Source organism: Mesoplodon bidens (assembly GCF_964165515.1).
Source record: "Mesoplodon bidens genome assembly, chromosome: 17".
Lineage (NCBI taxonomy): Eukaryota > Metazoa > Chordata > Mammalia > Artiodactyla > Ziphiidae > Mesoplodon > Mesoplodon bidens.
Genome location: NC_138174.1, coordinates 67,783,359 through 67,805,507, shown reverse-complemented (window position 1 = coordinate 67,805,507; position 22,149 = coordinate 67,783,359). Strand labels below are relative to the sequence as shown.

Sequence of the window (22,149 nt, the reverse complement as noted above, 5' to 3'; positions counted from 1 at the left end):
ATGTGTTTTTTAGTTCCTAGTGCTTTGCAAAGTCCCTAAGGCAGAAGAGGCAATCACTATATGTATTTCTTTGATATATAAATAATAAATGAATCCATAATTCACTATCATCTTATCACCTAAAGCAGGAACTCATTAGACATCTTTCCTCCGACTCCCCTAACTTTCTGATCCCCATCCAATCAAACCTCGAAAATTACGCCTGTTCTCGAAAAATCTGCCCTGATTTGCAGCATTTTCCAATTACTATAGTGTAAATTCTCTCACCCAGGACCAGCTACATAATTTCTAGGGCCCAGTACAAAATTAAAATGTAGGGTCACTTGTTTAAAAATGATTCAGAATTTCAAGACAGCAGCAAGAGAGCATTAAGCCAAGCACAGGGCTCTGTGCAAATACACAGGCTGTACGTCCATGAAGCCCCTGCTGTGGCCAGTTTCAAGGGACCAATGTGACATCACCGAACTCAGAGTTGGGAGATATGTACAATCAGCTTGTGCACAGGTGAGCTCTTTCTTGAACACCACTGCCTTCAGGATACCTTAGCATCACATAAAAAGCCTTCTGTCCCTATCCCTACAGCCCCATCTTCCGGTCCCTGTCTCACCTTCTCATTCAGTCACAATCACCTGCTTGTGGCTCCTCCAATCCACCATGTTTCTGAGGAATCTTCTCTTTCAAAAGGAGTGCCCAATCCAGTTGAAACATGCAGGTAAGGAGGGAGACCTGGAATGGGCTTTCCAGTGACCTCCGAGCGCTCCCTCCTCTCTGCAGCCGGGTGAGACCTCCGGGTACCCATTTCACACTGTAACCTCGACCAGCCTACAAGTCCCTCTCGGGCAGGGGACACACTTCATCATCTGTGTAACCCGAGTGTTTAGTGTTTAGCGCTACGTCTAGCACATAAGGGTTGATGAGTCTAAATCAGTTCACGAATAATTAAACTAATTAAGGCATCATTCGATCCGAGGCTTGGTCCTCGTTTTCGAACACAAGATTGTTCCTCAGGTTTCCCACGGAGAGCTGCTGCTAGGGCACAGCACCATCATCCAACAGGAGGATCAAGTAAATCTGGTTAGAAATAAACCCCGGATGCCCTGACAATGATGGTGACGTCTCCACTCTGTACCTTTAACTTGGGTTTAAATGAAAAGTGAACGTCTTTGAGAATTTCCCATTTCTTAGTACCAGAGCTCATCATCTTAAGCAAAATACAGCCTCAGATAACACAGACACTACAGTGCAGTATTGTGTCTGTAAGAAAAATGATTCCAGTGATACACTGGTTATATTGTGTCTTTATTGCTCAGAATTTCTGGGTCTGCAAATTCACCCATCCTGCTTCTGTAGAATGGTGAGTGTATCATAGGAGTGTGAAGGCCACAGTTAACTTTTTAAATATGCAGGAAACTCAGCTCTACTGTTAACTGTAACCATTTAACAGCTCAGTTCTCACCGCTGACTGCTGGGCTGGCATTAGGTGTTATCTGAATGCCGTGCCTGCCACTCAAGAACCTAGAATAGAAGCCAACACACAGCTCTGTGTAACTTGCTGTCATTGCAGTGAGATCTCTTTTTTCCCCCCTGTAAACTCTCCCTTGATGTTGAAGAGCTGAGGCTAAAAATGATCGAACACCAATTAAACCATAGCGATCTAAGAATTAGGCAAGATGATGACTTGGAAAGGACTGTCTGCTCCTGAAAGATAAATCGAGAAGCACGCAAGGGAAAGAAATCGTAATTCCAGATTAAAACGTGTGACTTCAGTGTGGCAGACCATACTCAGAGACCAAATTCACCATTTCTTTCTAAGTCAGCCCTCCTTTCTGTGTTTCCCATCTCTGTACCTGGCACCCCGTCTCCCCACACACCGAGACTCGGGACTTGGCATCAGTTTTGATGCCTTCGCCCCTCTTGTCCTCAGAGTCAGTTTCCGTATCGTGCCGATACAGCCTCCCAAATCCCGCCCGTGGGTCCCTATCCCTCACCTCCTGCTGCTGCATCCTACAAACCTATTTGAAGCCTTCGGTAACTCAGGATTATTAAAACAGCCTTCGAGCTGGCTTATTGCCTCCAAATTCCCTCCACTCTGACTTCTTTATTAATCCCCTTCACACACAGGCTGATTCAGAGCTGAGAAACTGCTAATGACCTACCGTCTCCTGGGGGATAAACCACTCCTGCCTGGCCTGGCGTTCAAGGCTCTGTGCCCTGACTTACCTTTCTTCTCTGAAGTTAAAGCGAGCTATTTCTCTTCCCCACACGCATTCCTACCATCTTAGGTGGGATTCCCCAGGGCCCTTGAGTTGAGAATTCATGTGCAGACGACTTATTGAGGAAGCTAGACAGGGGAGGGGACAAAGTCAAGAACGGGGGTGATTTCTGACACAGGGGAGAAGAGGGAGCCCAGGCCTGACCTGGGCAGGGAAGTCTGGACTTTACACTAAGCCTCAGAGGCTAAGTTTGCTGGAGCCTCCGGCTCTCGTAGTAGCCAGCTGCTGGCGAAGGGCTGGGTGGGTGGGGAGGGAAGCTGAGTGCTGACCCCCACCCCCCCGCACCTGGCGCCTCGGGGAACTCTGTGTGAGGAAGCAACTCTGGCTCCAGCAGTCCGAAGGCAGCCCTCTCAGGGTCACAGGGGCAGAGCCGCTGGAAGCAAAGCACACCAAAGTGTGTATAGAGGGCGGGAGCGGGGTGGAAGAAGAGGAAAGGTAAAGGGACCGAGAGGACTTGGGTGAATGGTGACAGTCTGCCTCACCCACTTCCCTGCCTGGAGTCTCACTCAGGTCACCAGGAAAGACCTTCTCAACTCCACTTGCCCCAATCCTGACCAGTTTCACAGCCCAGCTCAAAAACATCAACAAGCCTTCCCCAGCTAACACACACACACACACACACACACACACACACACACACACACACACAGAAGGAGGTGGGCCCAGCCAACCCTGGTGCGTCAGCCAAGTAAACAAGACACAGAGCATTCCCAGTCCCAGCCCAGAGATGGTGGGCGTCTGAGACATAAGGGGGAGCAGGCAGCCCAGCAGGTGTCCTTATAAGAAAAGGACACTTGGACACAAAAAGAGACACCACAGGGCAGAAATAAAGTCACGGATGTAGAGAATGGACTTGAGGACACGGGGTGGATGGGGAAGCTGGGACGAAGGAGAGAGTGGCATTGACACATATACACTACCAAATGTAAAACAGATGACTAGTGGAAAGCAGCCACATAGCACAGGGAGATCAGCTCGGTGCTTTGTGACCACCTAGAGGGGTGGGGTAAGGAGGATGGGAGGGAGACGCAAGAAGGAGGGGATGTGGGGATATATGTGTATGTATAGCTGATTCACTTTGTTCTAAAGCAGCAACTAACACAACAATGTAAAGCAACTATACTCCAATAAAGATACATTAAAGAAAAAAAAAAAAAAAAACAAGAGAGAGACACCAGAGCTGTGCACAAAGATCACAGGAGGACACAGCAATCTGCAGCCACACAGAGTGGTCTCAGAAGAAACCAAACAGGCGACACGGTAATCTCAGACTTCCAGCCTCCAGAGCTGTGAGAAAATAAATGTCTGTTGCTTAAGTCACCCAGCCTGTTGTATTTTGCTATGGCAGCGCCAGCAAACTAACGGACCAGCCTTTCTTACCCGCCTCAGAGTTGGCTCACAGCCTGCAGGAGTTGGTTTGAAATATGGGTCCACAATATGACTGTCTTCATTTTCCCACCTAGGATGCCAGAAATCACGGTGGTAAAGTCCACTAATATCCCTGTACGTGGGAGAGGCACACGGGAGAACAGACCATCCGTGAACCACAGAGATAATACACTGGCATCCATTAAGATCTGAGCCCAAGCCCCCACTCTTGTGTGATTGAGGGAAGACAGCAGATACCAGAGACATTGGCTCTTCCAGATGAGAAGCTGGCTCTCCTTGATAAAGTATATACGTCGGCACTTAAACGCATCAGCCCTGATGGTTGATCTAATTGGAATCACACAAGTATTAGGCACCAGTGATGTACTGTCAGTTGCAAACCCCACCGTCGATAAAGGCAGGACCCACTGGAGGAAATATAAAATGGGTGAGATAGAGTTGGCAGGTACGCGGGCTTCTCACTGCTGTGGCCTCTCCCGTTGCGGAGCACAGTCTCCGGATGTGCAGGCTCAGCGACCATGGCTCACGGGCCCAGCCGCTCCGCGGCATGTGGGATCTTCCCGGACCGGGGCACGAACCCGTGTCCCCTGCATCGGCAGGCGGACTCGCAACCACTGCGCCACCAGGGAAGCCCTTATGTGAGTTTTGTTGCCAAAGTTAAGAGCTACAATCCTTTTCTACTTATTTGGAAATATACTGCTGCACGTTATGGAAACCTGATAACATTCTGGCAGGTCTTATGAAAGTGACTGAATAGTATTTGCTTCATTAGATTAATTGCCGGTTATAATTATCTGGAGAAAGTCTTCATCCTTATCTCCCTTCTTTCTTCTCATCTCTTTCCTTCCAGAGTGTTTACCAGTGGGTGGTATGTTCGAGATTACAGGATACTTGGAGACTGGGAGAGGGAAACAATTACTGAGACACTCGTCACTCTGAAGACATTTGCCTAAGCTCCTTCCCTTCCTCTGTACACCTCTGGGTCCCAGGGCTCCACCTCCAAGGAAGCCAGCATCACCTCTGGGAGAGACATAGGGTTTGATTTACAGCTGGAAATGAAGGGGAGGCCAGTCTGGGGTAGAGGTGCCTGAGGATGGATGATACAGATGTGCGGACAAAAGGGGAAAGTTATGAATGGGGAGGAGAAGCTTAATCAGAGGGCAGGAGAAAGGAGAGTTGTGGGTTGAATTGTGACCACCCCCAAAAAACCCATGTTGAGGTCCTAACCCCCGTTCCTGTGAAGGTGACCTTATTTGGAAATAGGGTCTTTGCTGACATCATCAGGTAAAGACGAGGTTATACTGGAGTAGGGTGGGTCCTAATCCAACGTGACTGGTGTCCTTCTAAGAAGAGGAACATTTGGGTACAGATAGACACAGAGCGAAGACAGCCGTGAGGAGGTGGAGGCAGAGACTGGAGTGACGCTGCCACAAGCCGAGGACAGCCTGGAGCCGCCAGAAGCTGGAAGAGGCAAGGATGGATTCTCCCCTAGAGGCTTCAGAAGGAGCACCATCTGCCAGGACCTTGATTTTGGACTTCTGGCCTCCAAAACTACAAGAGAATAAATTTCTGTTGTTTTTAGCCCCCAGTTTGTGGTACTTTGTTACCATGGCCCTAGGAAACAGATACAAGGAAAGAGTGTAAAGAAAGGAGTTTCCTAAAGGCACCTACTTCTATAGTGCCTGGTACACTGGGAAGGCTCAGGAAATGTGTTTGAATTAACAAAGTAGAACAAGAGTTACTGGGATTGTACACAGGGTGTTGAGAACAAACATGGGAGAGGAAATAAAGTGAGAACCAATTTCATATATACATGTGTATATATATATATATATATATATATATATATATATTTTTTTTTTTTTTTTTTTTGCAGTTACGCGGGCCTCTCACTGTTGTGGCCTCTCCCGTTGCGGAGCACAGGCTCTGGACGCGCAGGCTCAGCGGCCATGGCTCACGGGCCCAGCCGCTCCGCGGCATGTGGGATCTTCCCAGACCGGGGCACAAACCCGTGTCCCCTGCATCGGCAGGTGGACTCTCAACCACTGCACCACCAGGGAAGCCCCAATTTCATATATCTTTTATTTCTTCCCCGTTGGCTAGCTCAGTGCCTTGCAGAAAATAGGTGTTTAACAAATGTGTTAATCAACTGATGAATTCATTTCCATCATCATCTAAAACTTATTCATAGACTCTGTGTGCACAGTTCTGCAGTGAGGTCATTTGTTTTTTGGAATTAGAACAGTGATTGATCTGAAAAAAATGACTGGACATCTCATCATTGATAATTTTATCTCCTCAAGCTGTACAAAGGGATGAAAGAAAGGAGAACCAGGAGTCAGGAACAGAAGAAGAAGAAGAGGAGGAAAGAGGCGGGAGAGGATGGAAAAGGAGAAGGAAGAGAAGAAGTTGTTTCAGCCTTGAATGTAGGAGAAGTGGTGAGCGTAGCTTACGCATGGTTCATTGGTAGAGAACATTTCACTCGCCACAATCTTCCTTCAAGTGAGAACTGAGTTTATTTGGAAGAATGCCTCAGTAGGTTCCTGCCCACTGAGAACCTGGCTCAGCAGACATCAAGTTTTCAGAGCAGGGAAAGATATTTTAAATGAGACCAGGGGAGGAATTGTGCCAGTTTGCCTCTTGAAAGGAAGAGAAGTGATGGTGGTGGTGGGGAGGAGGACTAGAGATGGGGAGAGGATGGGTGAGGGCCATGAGGGATGAGGGATAAACTCAGGGATTGGACGGCTGCTTCCAGTATGTATTGCTCTCTAACACTCCCCCCAAGTCTGGACTCACCTGAGAGTTTCTTTTGCCCCACATGATGTGATCTGGGTCTGAAGGCATCTAGGAGTTCAACTGACATCTTAGCCAAATTCATAAGTTCATTAGATTTTTTTTTCCATTTTCACATCATCACAGGCAGCTGGGGCTGCAAACATGTGGGTCCTCAACTAGACTGGAATGTCCAAGATGGCGCACTCACATGGCTGGCAGTGGATGCTGGTAGTTTGATTGGGGGTTCAAATGGGCACATGTTGCCTGGAGCTTCTCACATCATGGTGGCTGGGTTTCAAGAGGGGGCATCCCAAGGACAAGCATTCTAAGAGAGAGGAAGCAGAAGCTGCCAGTCCTCAGAGAAACCGACACTGCTTAATTTCTACTGCATTCTCTTGGTTAAACCATCACCAGGCCAGCCCAGATTCAAGGGGAGGAGAAATAAACCCCACCTTCTAACAGGATGGGAAATGACAAAGAATTTGTTGCCACCTTTAATTTTAACTGCAAGCAGCTGATGAGGCTTTTAAAAACAGGAACGCATTCTATGCCCATTAAACTTGTTTGCTTTGCTTCAATATGTATTTATCTCCAGTCTTCTTCAGGAATATACATTGTTTATAAAAAACTGTGTGAGTGGATTTTTTAAAAATCTAAACATATATTGACTTCTACCTCTATATTAATGTGGGATAAAATAGATACAGCCAGAGTTAATGCAGAAAAACAGAGGCAGAAAAGACTATAAGAACATATGTCCCTCATAATTCAATGGAAGTTAATACGTTCTCTACCACTTAATAAATAAATATAGATATAACAGTATTATCTTAAGTCACAGAAGTAGTCACTATGAATAATAACAATAGAAATACTTGAAATAAGGGATCTTAGGGAGTAGAACTGGATCTCAAGATAAGACAGAAGACATATGAATTTAAAATTCTTAAATATTTAATGACAATATGACTGGAGTCCTAATAAGAGAGGACACCAGGGAAGACACACAGGGAAGAACACCGCATTATGACAGAGGCAGAGAGGTGATGTGCCTACAAGCCAAGCAACACCAAGCATTGCCGGCCATCACCAGCAGCTAGAGGAGAAGTGTGGATTCTCCCTCACAGCCTCCAGAAAGAACCAACGCTGGTGACACTTTGATTTCAGACTTCTATTCTCTTGAACTGTGAGAGAATAAATTTTATGTGGTTTTAAGCCACCCAGTTTGTGGTAATTTGTTATAGCAGCTCTAAGAAGCTAATACACTGGGGCATTGTTTAACAGGCTTGTCCACATATTAACTTTTTTAGAGGACTGTCACTGTATTTGCTTCTTCTACTTACTATTAGGTAAGGGCTCTAATCTCTGTGAAGTTACATGTTAACCTGTAGACCTTGTCCAGTGGAGATGCAAATCATTTCTGTCTGGTAAAAAAGATAACCCTAAAGGTTACAATTTTATTGCCTTGAGGGACATTAACTAGTTTCATCTCAAACTCAGCAAAGTTATATCAGAATGTTTTATATATATGTGTGTTGTATCTGGTGGAGATAATTCTTATTCCTCTAATTCTTACTGAACTGGTTTTACCATGTCTCTAGTTGCCTCATCAAAGGGTTGAATAAACGCTTTAACACTTCTTCATTCTTTACATGTATGGGAGTCATGTTTTCAACTTTTGGGAAATTATTCTTTAACAGCACCAGAACTATTAAAATCAAAACACCCTTCTGAGGTCATCTGATTCAATATACTTCTGAATGCAGGAAAGAATTCCTTCCTCAGTACATTTGTCACAGACTTGTTCAGCCTATGCTTGAAAACTCTACTTGATGAGGAACTCATGACTGTTTTTAAGGTAACCTGTTCTATTATTAGATACTCACTATTAGAAAGTTAATTCTTAAACTGAGACAAAATGTCCTTCCAACTTTTACCCACTAGTTTACATTGTGCTTAACTGAGCACAGAATCTGACAGGCCTTGGGATATTTAAGCTCCTACCCTCCTTGGTATTTTCTTCCCCAGGCTAAACATACTTAGATCCCTATGTGCACTAGAGTATTCCTCACAGGTAATTCTACTGAATTTGGAAGTTAAGTTCAACAAACATTTCTGAGTTTCTACTGTGTTAGGCCTTGAGAACATAGAAAGGGAATCAGATACCATCCAACTCCTAGAGAAAACTCTACATTTATGAAGAACAAATAAAGAATTTGTAAGAACAATTAATAGGTTGGAAAGATTCTCACAACTTTGTGGAGGACATGATTCATTCTTCCTGGGGGTTTGAGAAAGGCAGGCTTCACAAAGAAAGTACTGCTTGAACTAGGTCCTGAAGGTTACGTGGGAAGTCTCCAGGAGGTCAAGATATGATGGACATCCCAGACGAAGGTACAAAGTAGTATGAACAGAAAAGCCAGGAGAAAATCTTCAAATAATCACAAGGTATTAGAGTGCCCTCCAAATTCCATGAGAGCTGCAAAAATATAAATGTAATTCATAAAAAATAAACAATAATCACAGAAACGTAGCCCATTACTAAAAATGTAGGCAGGAGGGTGGTGGTCTGCACAAGGACCATAAAACTTGAGCTAAAGAGCAAGAATTTGACAACCCAAAGAAAGGGGAGCAGATTGGGAAGATTCTAGTATTTTGGAGGGGAAAAGCAAAATATGAAGAAACAGTAACCAAATGGGAGGCAGTCCTGTGTAATGATTCAAAACATGGGATCTGGTGTCATGCTGTCCAGTGCAAATCTCAGCTCGACTCTTAATTTCCACGTGACTTTGAGTAAACTACTTAACATCTCTAAGATTCAACTTCCCCATCCATAAAATCGGTAATAATAGAACACTCGAAGGGGATACTAGGTTCATATAAAATAATCCATGAAAGCATGTATCATGGTCCTGACACATACTAGGCTGTCAGTGAGGATTAACTGTTATTATTATTAATTATTACTTTATCATAATATTTATTTTTTGTTGAATGAATAAAGAGGTGAATAAAGAGGTAAATAAATAATTAGCCCACTATTTAAGAAAATCTGATTTCACACATACAAGAGTACTACACTCTTGGAATCTGCAAGGTAAAAAAAAAGAAAATTTATTTAAGCTTAAGAGTGAAATAAAGTCAAATAAAGGTGATTCATTAAAGAACACACCTGTTTTAAATATTGAAGCAATGCAATTTGCCACGACTTGAGCTGAAAGAAATTGCAGAGTTTATTCGTAGGAAAAGATGGTTGTGTTCATTACATTTTACTGAAGAACATGGAAATGTCAATGTAAAAAAATATGGTGTGGTTTCAAGTGACGAGGAGAGAGTTAGTGGGCAAAACATCCTAATATCTGGAAGTTCCAGGCTGCGGACGCACCACAAGTGAAGTACAGGATTACCTGTAGGATGCGATACAATGTGGTACAAGGCTTATTATAGGCGCCTGCCTGCCCGCACGTACTTTCTCCACCCACTCGCCAGGTGGCTCCACTCTCCTACTTGCCTTGAAATGCCCCCATTGGCCATCCTCTGCTTTCGCTGTGGTCATCACTGTCAAGTGCATGTATGTTACCCAGGGATGGTGGGAACAGGCTGAGTTGGCTAAGAATGAAATGCCTTTGTCCCTTCTCAGTGCAAATGTCAAAAGGTGTTGGAGGGAGATGGGCCATTTGAGCCTTTTGGGAGGTAACTACTCTCAGCTGGTTTGGTTACGGATTGTGACACGTGGGGCTGAGATGTTTTGGCTTCTGGGAAGTCTTGGGGCTCTGAAGTGTGTACACATGGGGTGCCTTGCCATTTGTGTCCACGGAGCCCTCTGGAGCTGTGCAGGGCACAGCTCTCACAGGTGTACACAGCCTCGTTTGATTTGGAGGACTCTTTTTTTTTTTTTTTTTGCGGTATGTGGGCCTCTCACTGTTGTGGCCTCTCCCGTTGCGGAGCACAGGCTCCGGACGCGCAGGCTCAGCGCCCATGGCTCATGGGCCCAGCCGCTCTGCGGCACGTGGGATCTTCCCGGACCGGGGCACGAACCCGTGTCCCCTGCATCGGCAGGCGGACTCTCAACCACTGCGCCACCAGGGAAGCCCTGATTTGGGGGACCCTTGATGAGCTCCCCTTGACCCCGGGAAGAGCGTGTATGTCTATATATACACACGTGTGTATTATAAATATTACAAATGTTTATAAATGTTATAAACGACATACAGGATTTTAGTACACAGTTTACAAGTAACGATAAAATATGCAAATACTTTCCTGCAAATTCCACATGGTAGATGGATTCTCACAGAATGCTTTTGTTGATTTTTGTTAAAGGCTCATATCTGTATCCAACCGATGCTTGTAATGCAACCACGATTTCACAAATGGAATTGCATCTCAATCTGCCCTTTTCCCAATACATTTATTGTCATTAAATCTGATGTGTGAGGGACCTCCCTAGAAGTCCAGTGGTTAAGACTGCATGCTCCCAATGCAGGGGGCTTGGGTGTGATCCCTGGTCCAGGAACTAAGATCCCACGTGCCACGTGGCACAGCCAGGAAAAAAAAAATGTGATGTGTGATGAGCTCGACTATTTTCCCCTCAGTCGTCAGATGATGAACTGGCACCTGACGCTGCAGCCTCGGCTTCCCCAGCGTGGTGCAGTCACAGGGATGGCAGGAGCGGACACCTGCGTCTGAAAGAGACGTGTCCAGGGGAGCCATTTCCAGGCCTGCTGGTCAGGAGCCCTCCCTGAGGATGTTGTCAGAGTGAACTCTGACTCCACAGCATAACAAACACCACAGATGTGGGAGGGGGAGGGGGAGGCTTAAAACTACAGAAATGTATTTCTCCCAGCTCTGGAGCTTCGAAATCCCAGTGTTGGCAGGCCTGAGCTCCCCCTTCCCAGCGTCTGGTTGTGGCTGGTGTTCCTTGGCTTGTAGCTGCACCACTGCTGCCCCTGCCTCCGTCACACGGCTGCCTTCTCCTGTGACTTCATGTTGTCTTCCCTCTGTATGTTTGTGTCCAAATTCCCCCTTTTGATAAGGACACCAGCCGTGTTAGATGGGGCCCACCAATTGACCTTATCTAAGCTTGATTATCCCTCTAAAGACCCTATTTCCAAATGAGGTCACCTTCTGATGTGCTGGGGGTTTGGACTTCAATATATCGTATCTGATATGTGATCAGCTCAACTATGTCTCACCCTTGTACAAATTAAACCCATTAAACTAAAATCTTTTCATGTCAGCACTAAGCGCAGTAGTGTGTTAGTAAATTAAGTTTAAGTTTAATCTGCATTATTATTTCCTCCATCACTTTCTTTAGTCTAGCAAAAAAGACAGTCAGCAAAACACCAAATCAAGCTCCGATTTGCATTTGCCAATTTCCACAGTGTAAATACTCCCACAGTGGCCAACTGCAATCTACCAATGTGACATCACTGAATGTGGGTTACGAAGACACACACAGCAGCACAGCACTGAATGCAGCAGCGGAAATGGAAAGAAGTGTTCATGTTTGACAGACATGTAGCAAGTAGAACCTTGATGACTTGTTAACATGCCAAGGGTGAATGCAGAATTGGGGAACTACTGGACCCATCACTATGACAGGGAGACCTGAAGAGGAGCAAGCGGTGAAAGCACACGTCCCATTTTGCATGTGCTCCATGCGAGGTTCTTGTGACAACCAAGTGGAGAAGCTGAACAGGAAGCTAGATACTTGGGTTGGGTTTGGAGCTCAAAGAAGTCAGGATCCGAATTGCAAATTTGGAAGATATTCATTGAAATGTCGGTGGTGTGTTAAATCATGCAGGGAAAAGACGTGGCTTGTGAGGAAAGGGCCAAGACCTTTAAAATATGTCATTTGGAGGTTATCAAGAAGCAGATAAGCAAGACAAGGAGACTGGGGAAAAACAGGATGCAGAGTACCTCTGTCACCAAAAGTGTTCTAAGGAGGAAGAATGAACTTTGCTAAGAGATCAGGTAAAATGAAGTAGGAGAGTGTCCTTTGTACTTAGTGATTGGGGGTGTTTTTGGAGATGATAGCCAAGGCAGTTTCAGTGGAATGTGGAAAGCCAGTGAATAGGAGTTGGGAAGCTAGAAAAGTGTGGGCAACCTTTCAACAACTTCAGCTATGGAGAGTAGAAGCAAGGCAGGGGGGCAGCTGGAAGGGTACGTGGAGGAGAGAGGAAGGCTTGGGGCTGATAAATGCTGATGACACAGATCCAGTCCAGAGGGAGATACTGATCTTAGATCGGACTCTGTGATACTGGGGGAAAAGGCGGGATGGGGGGAGGGTTCAGAATCCGTGTTTTTAGGAGTAGCTTTGAAGGTTTGGTGGTGGAAAGTGGGGAAAGTTTCTCTTATTCTTAAAGCAGGAGACAGTAATCTACTAAGAATGGGGGTTATGAAATGCGCGGAGTGGCAATGCAGTTGGGAGTGGAAGTTTAGGTCACAATGACTTGGTGAATGGCCGATGGATGGATGGCGGATCTGGCCAGGTGAAGGGCCACAGCAGGGTTCGTGGGTCAGCAGGAGAATAAAGACCAGGGCCGTGGAACAGGATCTGCTAAAAACAAAAGCCCGGGGGCTTCCCTGATGGCGCAGTGGTTGAGAGTCCGCCTGCCGATGCAAGGGACATGGGTTCGTGCCCCGGTCCGGGAAGATCCCACATGCCGCGGAGCGGCTAGGCCAGTGAGCCATGGCCACTGAGCCTGCGCGTCCAGAGCCTGTGCTCCGCAACGGAGAGGCCAGAACAGTGAGAGGCCCGCGTATCGCAAAAAAAAAACAAAAACAAAAAAAACCCAAAAGCCCGGGCAGCAGGACCTTGGATGGAAGACGAAGTTTCAGTTCTTTCCTGAGAGGCAGAAAGTGGAGACACACACTTGAAACAACTCCTCCCAGACAGGAAGAAGTCTAGAGTTCTGGTCGCTCCGACCCAGCTCCTTTTCCTGCAGGGACCCTGCAGTACCTCCGCCGAGCGCCACCGACAGCGAGAGGACCGCGAGACAGGCCAGGAATAGCCTCCTGCAAGGCGGACAACAGAAAGGAGGGAGATATGCCTGCGGCGGCCGGCTCGGGCCAGCTCCCGCAGTCCGCCTCCCCGGGCCAGGCTGGGGCCGCCCCTTCCCGCCCCGGCCCCGCCCCGGCCCCGCCCAGAACTCCGCTTCCTCCTTGGCCACCTAGTCAGTCTGCCCCTGCGACTCCTTCGCCGCGACTAGGGCCCTCTGGCCTGACGTCACTGGCGCGTCCACCAATGAGCTGAAGAGGGACCGGCGGCAGCGTGAAAGTGACGGCAGAAGCAGCCAGTGGCCGCGAGGAGGGGGCGGGCCGAGGCGGGAGTGAGAGAGTGATCGCCAGTACGCGTGGGGAGTTGAGGACTGTGCGGGAGGCGCGGGGCGCCGAGGGGGGGCGGGGGGCGGAGAGCGGGGAGCGGCGCGGGAGGTCCCTCCCCCTGCCCGGCTCCGGGCTGGTACCGAGAGCCGCCGGACTTTCAGCGCCCAGGAGGGAGATGTGGCCGCCGCTCGGGCTCCTTGCAGGTAACGGGCGGGGCGGCCCCTGCAGGGCCGAGCGCGGCCGAGCGCCGTGGCGCGAGCGGAGTTGGGTGCGGAGCGGACGCGGGGTCCTTCCTCACAGCCGTCGCGCCCCGAGCCCCGCGGAACGGCCCGGGCCGGGCGGCGGCGCTGCTGGAGGAGTTGGCTCCGGGACCCGGGCTGTGGCTGGGACAGGGGTCACCGGGGATGTGGGCCCCGTCGCCATGCGCCCGGGTGTAAGCAGCACGCGGGACAAAGGGCGCGGTGTGGAGGGTGCACGCTCTGCCTGCCCGCGCCCCTGCGCTCTCGTCGCCGCCCCTGCTCGCTCCAGCAGCGTGGCGCTCCGACGACCCCGGGTGCACGGGCGCCTTTGGCGTGTCCCCGGAGCGGCCACCGGGCCGCGGGGCCCGCGCCACCCCGCGCCTGGCCGCCAGCTGGCCGCACTGCGGGCGGTGGCTGGGCGCAGGCGGGCCGCTCGGCCTCCTGCTCTGGGTTAAAGGCGGCTCCCCTGCAGCGCCGCGAGTGCCAGCCACTCGGCGCTGGCTGCCGGGCAGAGCGGCGTGCCCTGGGTCGGGGCGCCCGGGACCACCGAGCTGCCACTTCTCTGCCCGGGCTTGGAGTTTGGGGAAGCAGAGCAGGTGGCGCAACCGCCGTCTCACCTCCAGCGAACTCCGCGGGGCTTCTGGTCTTGTTGATGTTGTGACTGGAGGCTGTGTGTGTTTTCTTTTTTTTTTCACCACACACAAAAGAAGGGAGGAGTTAGAGGAAAGATCTAGCCAGAGCGCTGTGAATCGTCCCACACTGCTCTTTCTCTCGGAGAGAGATGGATGGGGAGAATTTCTTGAGAAACAATTAACAGTGAGGACTGACTGGATCCCCTCCCTGTCCCGTCTTCCCGCAGTCCCGACCGTGCCTGGCGCGCCCCAGATGGAGGTGGGGTAAAGTGACACCGGCCGACTTAGATGGGAAAATGGCTACAAGCTAGCAAGCTGGAAACTTTCTGGGACAGTGGAACTGTGAATGTCGAACCTCCGCAGTCATTTTTAGCTATTGGCAGGCATGGCCCTCATGTGTTACTGAATTAAGAAACTGGGAAGGCAAGCCCAAGAGGAAGATACCTCGAGTAGCATTGTGTTCAGCGCTGCGTGGTGGAGAGGTGGAGAGCGGTAGAGGTGATTGTCTCCCGTGCCTTGGGGGCCCCAAGAGAGGAGCAGCCAACTCAGGTCTCCACATGCTGGGTCAGAAACGACTGTGTTCTTTATTCTGATTTCCAGAGGCACTGTCTCATCTCAGCCTGGCAGAGGGCAACTGGTGTGTGGATGGATTGTTACTGATGAGGTAGAAAGGCTAGCCTGATGCGAGAAGGCCCTTCAATGTAGGGGGAAGAATATTCTTTAGTAGGTGGTTGCTGCTGATTTTTCCATGGATCACTTAGGTTTGATCTGCCATCCTCTTTACTGCAGTCCAGGCTGCTGTGTCAGCTGTCACCAGGTCCCCAGGGTTCGCAGCTCAGTGACTGATGTTTGTTTGCTTTTGAGGGGTGGCTTGGGATCCCTGTTCGAGGTCTTTTTGACCTTTTCATTGATGATCGGTTAATTTGTTTTAACCCCCTGAAAATAGAGGCTTGATATAAGGAGTCTGAGAAATTGAGACTAAAGAGACTTCTGCTTCGTTCCAAATCCAACTACTCATAGGCGCCAGTCAATTCTCAACACAGTGGGAGATCGGCACAGGAGTCAGATAGGAATGGGAACACCAGCATTGTCACTGGTAAAACTGGCTGGAGCTCTGCTTGGGCTGAGCCTGAGGCCACTGTGTTGCTCCATTATTCTCAGTCCGTAAGGCAAACTTACTATCCAGCCATGGCCCAGGAGCCGGGGCTCCCAGGCAGGACATCCCCTGGAGAAGAGGAATGGCGCCATGCCTCCCAGGGCCGGCCCATCAAGAGAGAAACAGATCGTGTGTCTTCCTGATTCATGGCCTGGATACAAAAAAGGTGGAGGGGACCCGTCTCCCTCCATGTACCACCTCATGCCGGCAGGGCTTCTTTTACCTGAGCACCAAGCCTGGCTGGGAACATTGCAGAAAAAAGGCCATCTACTGTTGGAGGAAGAGGATCAGAGTGTACAGCCTTGCACTTTATGCAGGACATACAGATGCCTGGCCAGGGAAGCAGTGCACCGGGTCTGCCCAAAAGAAGGGTGCCCTTTTCTCAATTGCATCAGGTCACCTGATGGGCTACTGCTGGCCTTGGTTGGTTAGCGCAGCTTCAGGAATGGCAACACTGGTGATCCCAGGACAGGAGGTCAGGGGCTGGTCACTTGGTACTAATCTCTCCAAAATGATTACAGTCATGGGAGCTAACTGTTCCCATATATGCTCTTATGTAATCCTTAGCTGGAGTCAGTAGTGATACCCTATTGTGCTGATGAGGAATGGATCCTTAGAAAGACTAGGTAGCTCAAGGTCATGCCGGTAGCCAGTCCAAATCTGTGTGCCTCCAGAGCCTGTGCTCTTAACCACTGGGCTGGACCGAGGTTCCTAACGCACTCTGCCTGTATCGCATTTGCTAATGCACAATATTTTCCGAACTATCCTCCGATACCCATTAACAATCACGCCTGAAGTGGAAAGGGCATTTGTGAGTGTTCTCTGGGGCAGCAGAGATGTGAGAATCTTGGCAACCAGGGGAGGGACGCAGCAATGAGGAGGGAAGAGCCAGCCGGGGTGGGGACGGGACCGATGCTAGGCTTCCTGATGTCCCTGCCAGAGAAGAGGGGGAGCTCATTCTGAGATTGCCTCACCCTCACCCATCCTGCTGACTCCCCCAGGAGTCCAGTCCTGGCCCCCCGGGCACCCCAGATGTTTGGGTCTGTAGTCTGCCTTCCGTCTGCCTCGGCTGTTGCCTGAGTACCAAAGTGATTGGTGTGTGTTACGAACAATCTGAGATGAAAAGGGAGGCTCAGCAACTCATTTAGGAGCACAGATTATTTCCTGACCCAGTATTCTTCCTGGAGGGCCATTTGAACCTCACAGACCGCTTGTGAAACACTATTCAAATATTTGGGCCTGAAGCAGATAACATCAAGACCAGTTATGGGGCCGTTTGTCAGCTCACAGCTCTATTTTGCATTTAAAATTGATAAAGAGTATTTGCTTTCCTTCACATTCACTTTGTAAATCAAAGAACGCTTTTATTCCCTCCATGTTAAGTCAGGGTAACTTCCTAACCCTTCAGTCCTTTTCACTTATTTATTTCATTTTTAGTAGCAGGGGTAATTTCTTTAGCTGAAATGTACACACAGTGGTTGGGGCCTGCGTGGTGACCTCTGTCGTGTTTGCAACTGTGATTTGGATTTGACCAGTGGTTTATCCTTTCAGTGAAAACAAACAACAAAAAAGCAGCAGATAGTGGCTGGAATATTCCCTCCCCCACCCCCCGCACTTGCTGAGAGCATGAGTTACATCAGGTGGTCTGCTCTAGAGCCCAGTGCTGAGAGAATTGCAGAGCCTTTCATTTCCGGATTGTAAACTTGAACCGCTTTCCAGCACCTGTGACCTTGGATGGCCTCTTGGGCTGACTTCTTACTGATTCCATAACCTGGGGTATTTCCTTGGAGACCTGGAAACAAATACAGTTGACCCTTGAACAACACGGTGTGGGTGCACTTATATGCAGATTATTTTCTGTAGCAAAGACTACAGTACTAAAACAAAACAGAACTGCAGGGGGCGTGGGTTTGATCCCTGGTCTGGGAACTAAGATCCTGCATGCCCCATTTTTTAGCGAGGCTAAAAAATTAAAAAAAGACTACATTACTACAAGATCTGTGGTTAGTTGAGTCCCTGGATGGGGAGGCACCACAGATACGAACTTATAATAAGTTATACATAGATTTTCAACTGCGAGGAAGGTCAGTGCCCCTAACGCCTGTGTTGTTCAAGGGTCAGCTGTACATCTAAACTGCCTCTCCAGTCAAGGGGCCTGGGGTTTTCTTCCATCTCAGCATGAAGGAGTGGGGCCCTGCTCCCTTACTGGGGAGGACGAGAGCCTCAGTACCAGTACACCAAATCCTCCGGGGGATTCTCCAAAGAGAATAGTTCTGTGCCTGTGCTTTCTCCCTCTTTGAAGAACGTACTAGTAATAACAGGTAACCTTCCCTCGGCGTTCATTAAACCCAGGCAGTGTTTCTAAGCACTTTAGGTGGGTGTGTTGCTTAACCTTCATGATGACCATGTAAGGTGGGCCCCGTTATCATCCCCATTTTAGAGGTGAGGAAACTGAGGCCCAGAGAGGTGAAGTAACTTGCCCAAAGTTACACAGGATTGGAACCTCTAAGCAGTTTGACCCAGACGTGATCCTGGTAGAACCAAAGGAAGTGCCTATTGAGGGTGTGGGGAATGGGGACAGATGCAGAGTGATTGGAGAGGAGGGGGAGTTTGATATTTGTTTGGGCAAATTCCAAGTCAGGAAGCTCTTAGGCACCTCTCGCTGCTGGAAAGTTCTTTTGGTTTGCAGAGTACACAAGAAGTGGACTCTTAAGGATAGGTGGCACACACAGGACCACAGAACTAAGAAATGGCAAGGCTGAGAAACGAAATTTCTGGCTTTAACGTTTGCCCCTTTGAAAGAAAAGTTAAAAGACGTGTCTTTTTTTTTTTTTTTTTTTGCGGTACGTGGGCCTCTCACTGCTGTGGCCTCTCCCGTTGCGGAGCACAGGCTCCGGACGCCCAGGCTCAGCGGCCATGGCTCACGGGCCCAGCCGCTCCTCGGCATGTGGGATCTTCCCGGACCGGGGCACAAACCCGCGTCCCCTGCATCGGCAGGCGGACTCTCAACCACTGTGCCCCCAGGGAAGCCCTACGTGTCTGTTTTTAACTTGACTCCTTCACCACTATTGGAGGTCGTGTCCTCACCTGGAATAGCTCCCACTGTTCTCCTTTAGGGTACAGTTCCTCCTTCTGGAATGATGCTGTCCTCAGCCAGTCTGCAGTGTGCCCTCCTTCCCCTGTCTGTCCCCTGTGTGGGAACCACGGTCGTGTGCCCTGCGACCTTACCTCTATTAAACTCTCTCCCAGATTTTCATTTAACTGGCAGGAGTGTCTGTTCTGCAGATAGACTGTAAGCTCCTTCAGAATCAGGACCACGCTTCACGCACACGAACACACACAAGGTGCTAAGACCCAACAATGAATATTTATTGATTTTTCTTGGTTGGAAGAAGCAAGATGGTACCTGGTTTTTTTTTTAACTTTGTAAACTGGTTCAAGGACTATAAAAATGATTTGCCTTATGGGGCTGATAAACATAGGATTCCCTTAAATCAATGTTTCTCAAGGATAATCCAGCATCAGAAGCCCAAGGACTTCTGACTTGGTAGGTTGCATTTGGGCCCAGGAGAATCGACATGTGTCCCACGTGATTTTTCTGTCCACTCGAGTTTTGAAACCACGATGTAAAGCTGTTAATGATCACATCCTATAAACTCACAGCATAAATGAATAAGACTATCTAGCTCTTTTTCACTTGAGGTAAACATGTCTACTGTATAAACATTCCTAACAAGGCATTGGTGAATATTTATGTCGTGTCACTTTTCTTTCAGGTTTCTAGCCAGCATAATGCTGGAGCAAGAGGCCGGCGGCCCGCAGTTTTCAGGATGGCCGAGTGGGATGCCGATCTGGATCACATCATCCCGTCTTCTGTTCTTCCTCCTCTCTGGGCTAAGTTACTTGTGGGATTTGCTTCCCTCGTGTGTTTCGCACGTAGCTACGATGGAGACTTTGTCTTTGACGACTCTGAAGCGATTGTTAACAATAAGGTTCGTATCTTAATGTCTCTCTGGTAAACTGACATTAACCACTTGCCTACGTCCCAGTGATGCTCTGCATCGGTGTTGAATTATTCTCTACTGAACTTCGGCTGAGCCTTTGCCTGGGCCCCCATCGTGCTCTGGATTTCCCATCTCTTTTAGAGAGTGTCTCCTTGATTTAGGGCCCCTTTTATCACTGGCAGCAGGGTCTCCAAGCCCTGCCTAACCTCAAGCTTTACCCTGGCTGTGTGCCCTACATGAGGCCCCAGTCCACGCACGTATCAGAGAGACCGTTATTCTAAGATGACAAGGCCAGGGTTTTGCAGGGCATTGCAGACTATTTCAGGTTTTGTGACAGATTTCCAGAACTCTAGGCCAGAACAGTCGCCCCTCACACACACACACACACAGATCATGCGTTTTTCCCCTGCCGAAGGGGCATCCTCAGCAGCAGGCAGCGAGCTGGCTTCTTTGTCCGTCGCTGAGAGCATCAGGACAGCCTGCTGACAGCTGCGGAGGACCAGGATTTTGCTGCCCGCAGAAGCTGCAGTTCCTGCTCATTTCATGTTTGGAGACTCAGGTTTGCTGAATTTGCAGAATCCCAGCCAGTTTTTGCTCACCAGTAGGCGCGGGGAAAATGATATTCTCCTTCACTCGCTGACTAGAGGTAGGGAAGAAGAAATACGTTTGTGGGCAGGGGAGAAAAAAGGTCTCAGCGAGCTAAAGGAAAATCAGAACAAGAACCTTGGAGGCAGGGAGAGCCCAGGGGAGAAAGAACGTGGAAGCAGCACAGGTTAGAGCCTTTGTGTGTCTCACCACTCAGCAGATACTCTGTGTGCGCCTTAAGGGGCGAAGAGAACCTGAAGGAATTTACTAATCTCTTTCTCTAGTAGATGAAATTGTAGCATCTTTTTGTAACACTGTCCTCAAATCCTCCTAAAAGTTTGAAGTCATGGATTTCCCAAATTCGGAAAGAGTCGTTTTCATATTGAAAGTGTTGAGAAAAATTCTCTATGTAACAAACAGGTATTCTGTGGGCCGGGGAAGAGAGGGTGAGGAGTAAGGAGATGACTGTTTTGCAGATATTTTATTTTTAACATACTCTAAATGATTTTCTGATTTTTCTGGATTTCGACGGCAGACTCCAGCCTTGTTGATGTTTATTTTGAATCCAGGTTCTTCACCTGTAATTTCCCTCAAGTTCACCCAGCTGTTTACTGCAGATGTTTCTGTTTCAGTTCTTTTTGAAACAGTGCTTAAAACAAAAAGAAGTGTGTAGCTCTAAGCAACTATGTCACATGGGTGGCTTAATAGCTACAGAATTGCTTTTCTAACAGGCATATGAGGCTATGCCTTTATTTTTAAAATTCCATTTGTTGAGAGTTTCTTGACTCTTCCGCTCTTATAAAGTAGAGGATATATATAAAGTCTTAACTCAGGACCCATGTCAAAGAACTTTGGTGAGCGAGGCAGGGGAGACAGGAGCCGTGTTGTACATCAGATGCCCGGGTATGAGGTTGTAATTCTCTTTCCTTCCTGTGAGGAAAGGCAGATGAAGCCATTTTGTGGCCCTACATTGTCTTGGCAGTGTTTTCTAGAGCATCACACTGTGCCCCTTTGTTAACTTGCTAGCCCCCTTTCTTGCCTTTCCTGTTTAATGAAAGGCCCTCCTCTGTTCATTGGCACCATGCCTACAGTAATGTGAAACAGGCTGTTACTGGATTTTATTGGTGTTGAAGACTGTTTTCCAGATGCTTCCTTGTAGTGTTGAGTTGCCTTTTTTCATTGAGATGATGATTTTCTTTGAGACCGTGGAGTTAGCAAGAATTTCAGACACGACACATCTTTTCCATAAATCATTAGGAGGAAGAATTAACCTTTCTTGCTGTGGCGCGCCCTGCTGTGTGTAGGCTACACCTAATCAAATATTTAGAGCTTTGCTGGTGTTCATTTTCTGCTCAAATGGAGGGAAAGATCTTCCGCTGAATTCCTTCACAACTGAGCAGGTACTTCTGGGACAATGCAAAAGTACATGGACTTCCAACATGGTAATGGAGTAAACTAAGTTAGTGGGTAGATCCCACGACCTTCATGAAATATCAAATCAACTCTTAGAGGGAGGTCCGGACACTCAAGCCCTCTGAAGCTGATACCCAATGGAAGTGAAATTCACCCTCAAAGTGGGTGTCAGGTGACCAGCTCACCTCTGCTGCCTGTCCCCAAGCTTTTCCCTTTGAGTCATTAAGCTCCTCAGTAACAAATACTCACTGAATGCCAGTGTGTGTTGGACACTGGTTCCTCTCTTGGGCTGCCCATGATAATGTGACACACTGCTTCCATTTGGGGCCTTCTCCATCTTCAAATACTTGTGAG

The 22,149-nt window shown here is 48.3% G+C and overlaps 1 protein-coding gene across 2 annotated transcripts in view; it reads left to right on the top strand.

Moving 5' to 3' along the window:
* The first annotated feature begins 13,886 nt into the window (after window positions 1-13,886).
* Window positions 13,887-22,149, top strand: part of TMTC4 (transmembrane O-mannosyltransferase targeting cadherins 4) — a 63,747-nt gene continuing 55,484 nt past the window's right edge. For both annotated transcript variants that reach the window (XM_081214748.1, XM_081214747.1), the window contains exons 1-2: window positions 13,887-13,969; window positions 19,570-19,785. In XM_081214748.1, the coding sequence (XP_081070874.1) occupies window positions 19,624-19,785 (162 nt within the window). In that variant the 5' untranslated portion in view covers window positions 13,887-13,969; window positions 19,570-19,623. The remainder of the gene's footprint in view (window positions 13,970-19,569; window positions 19,786-22,149) is intronic.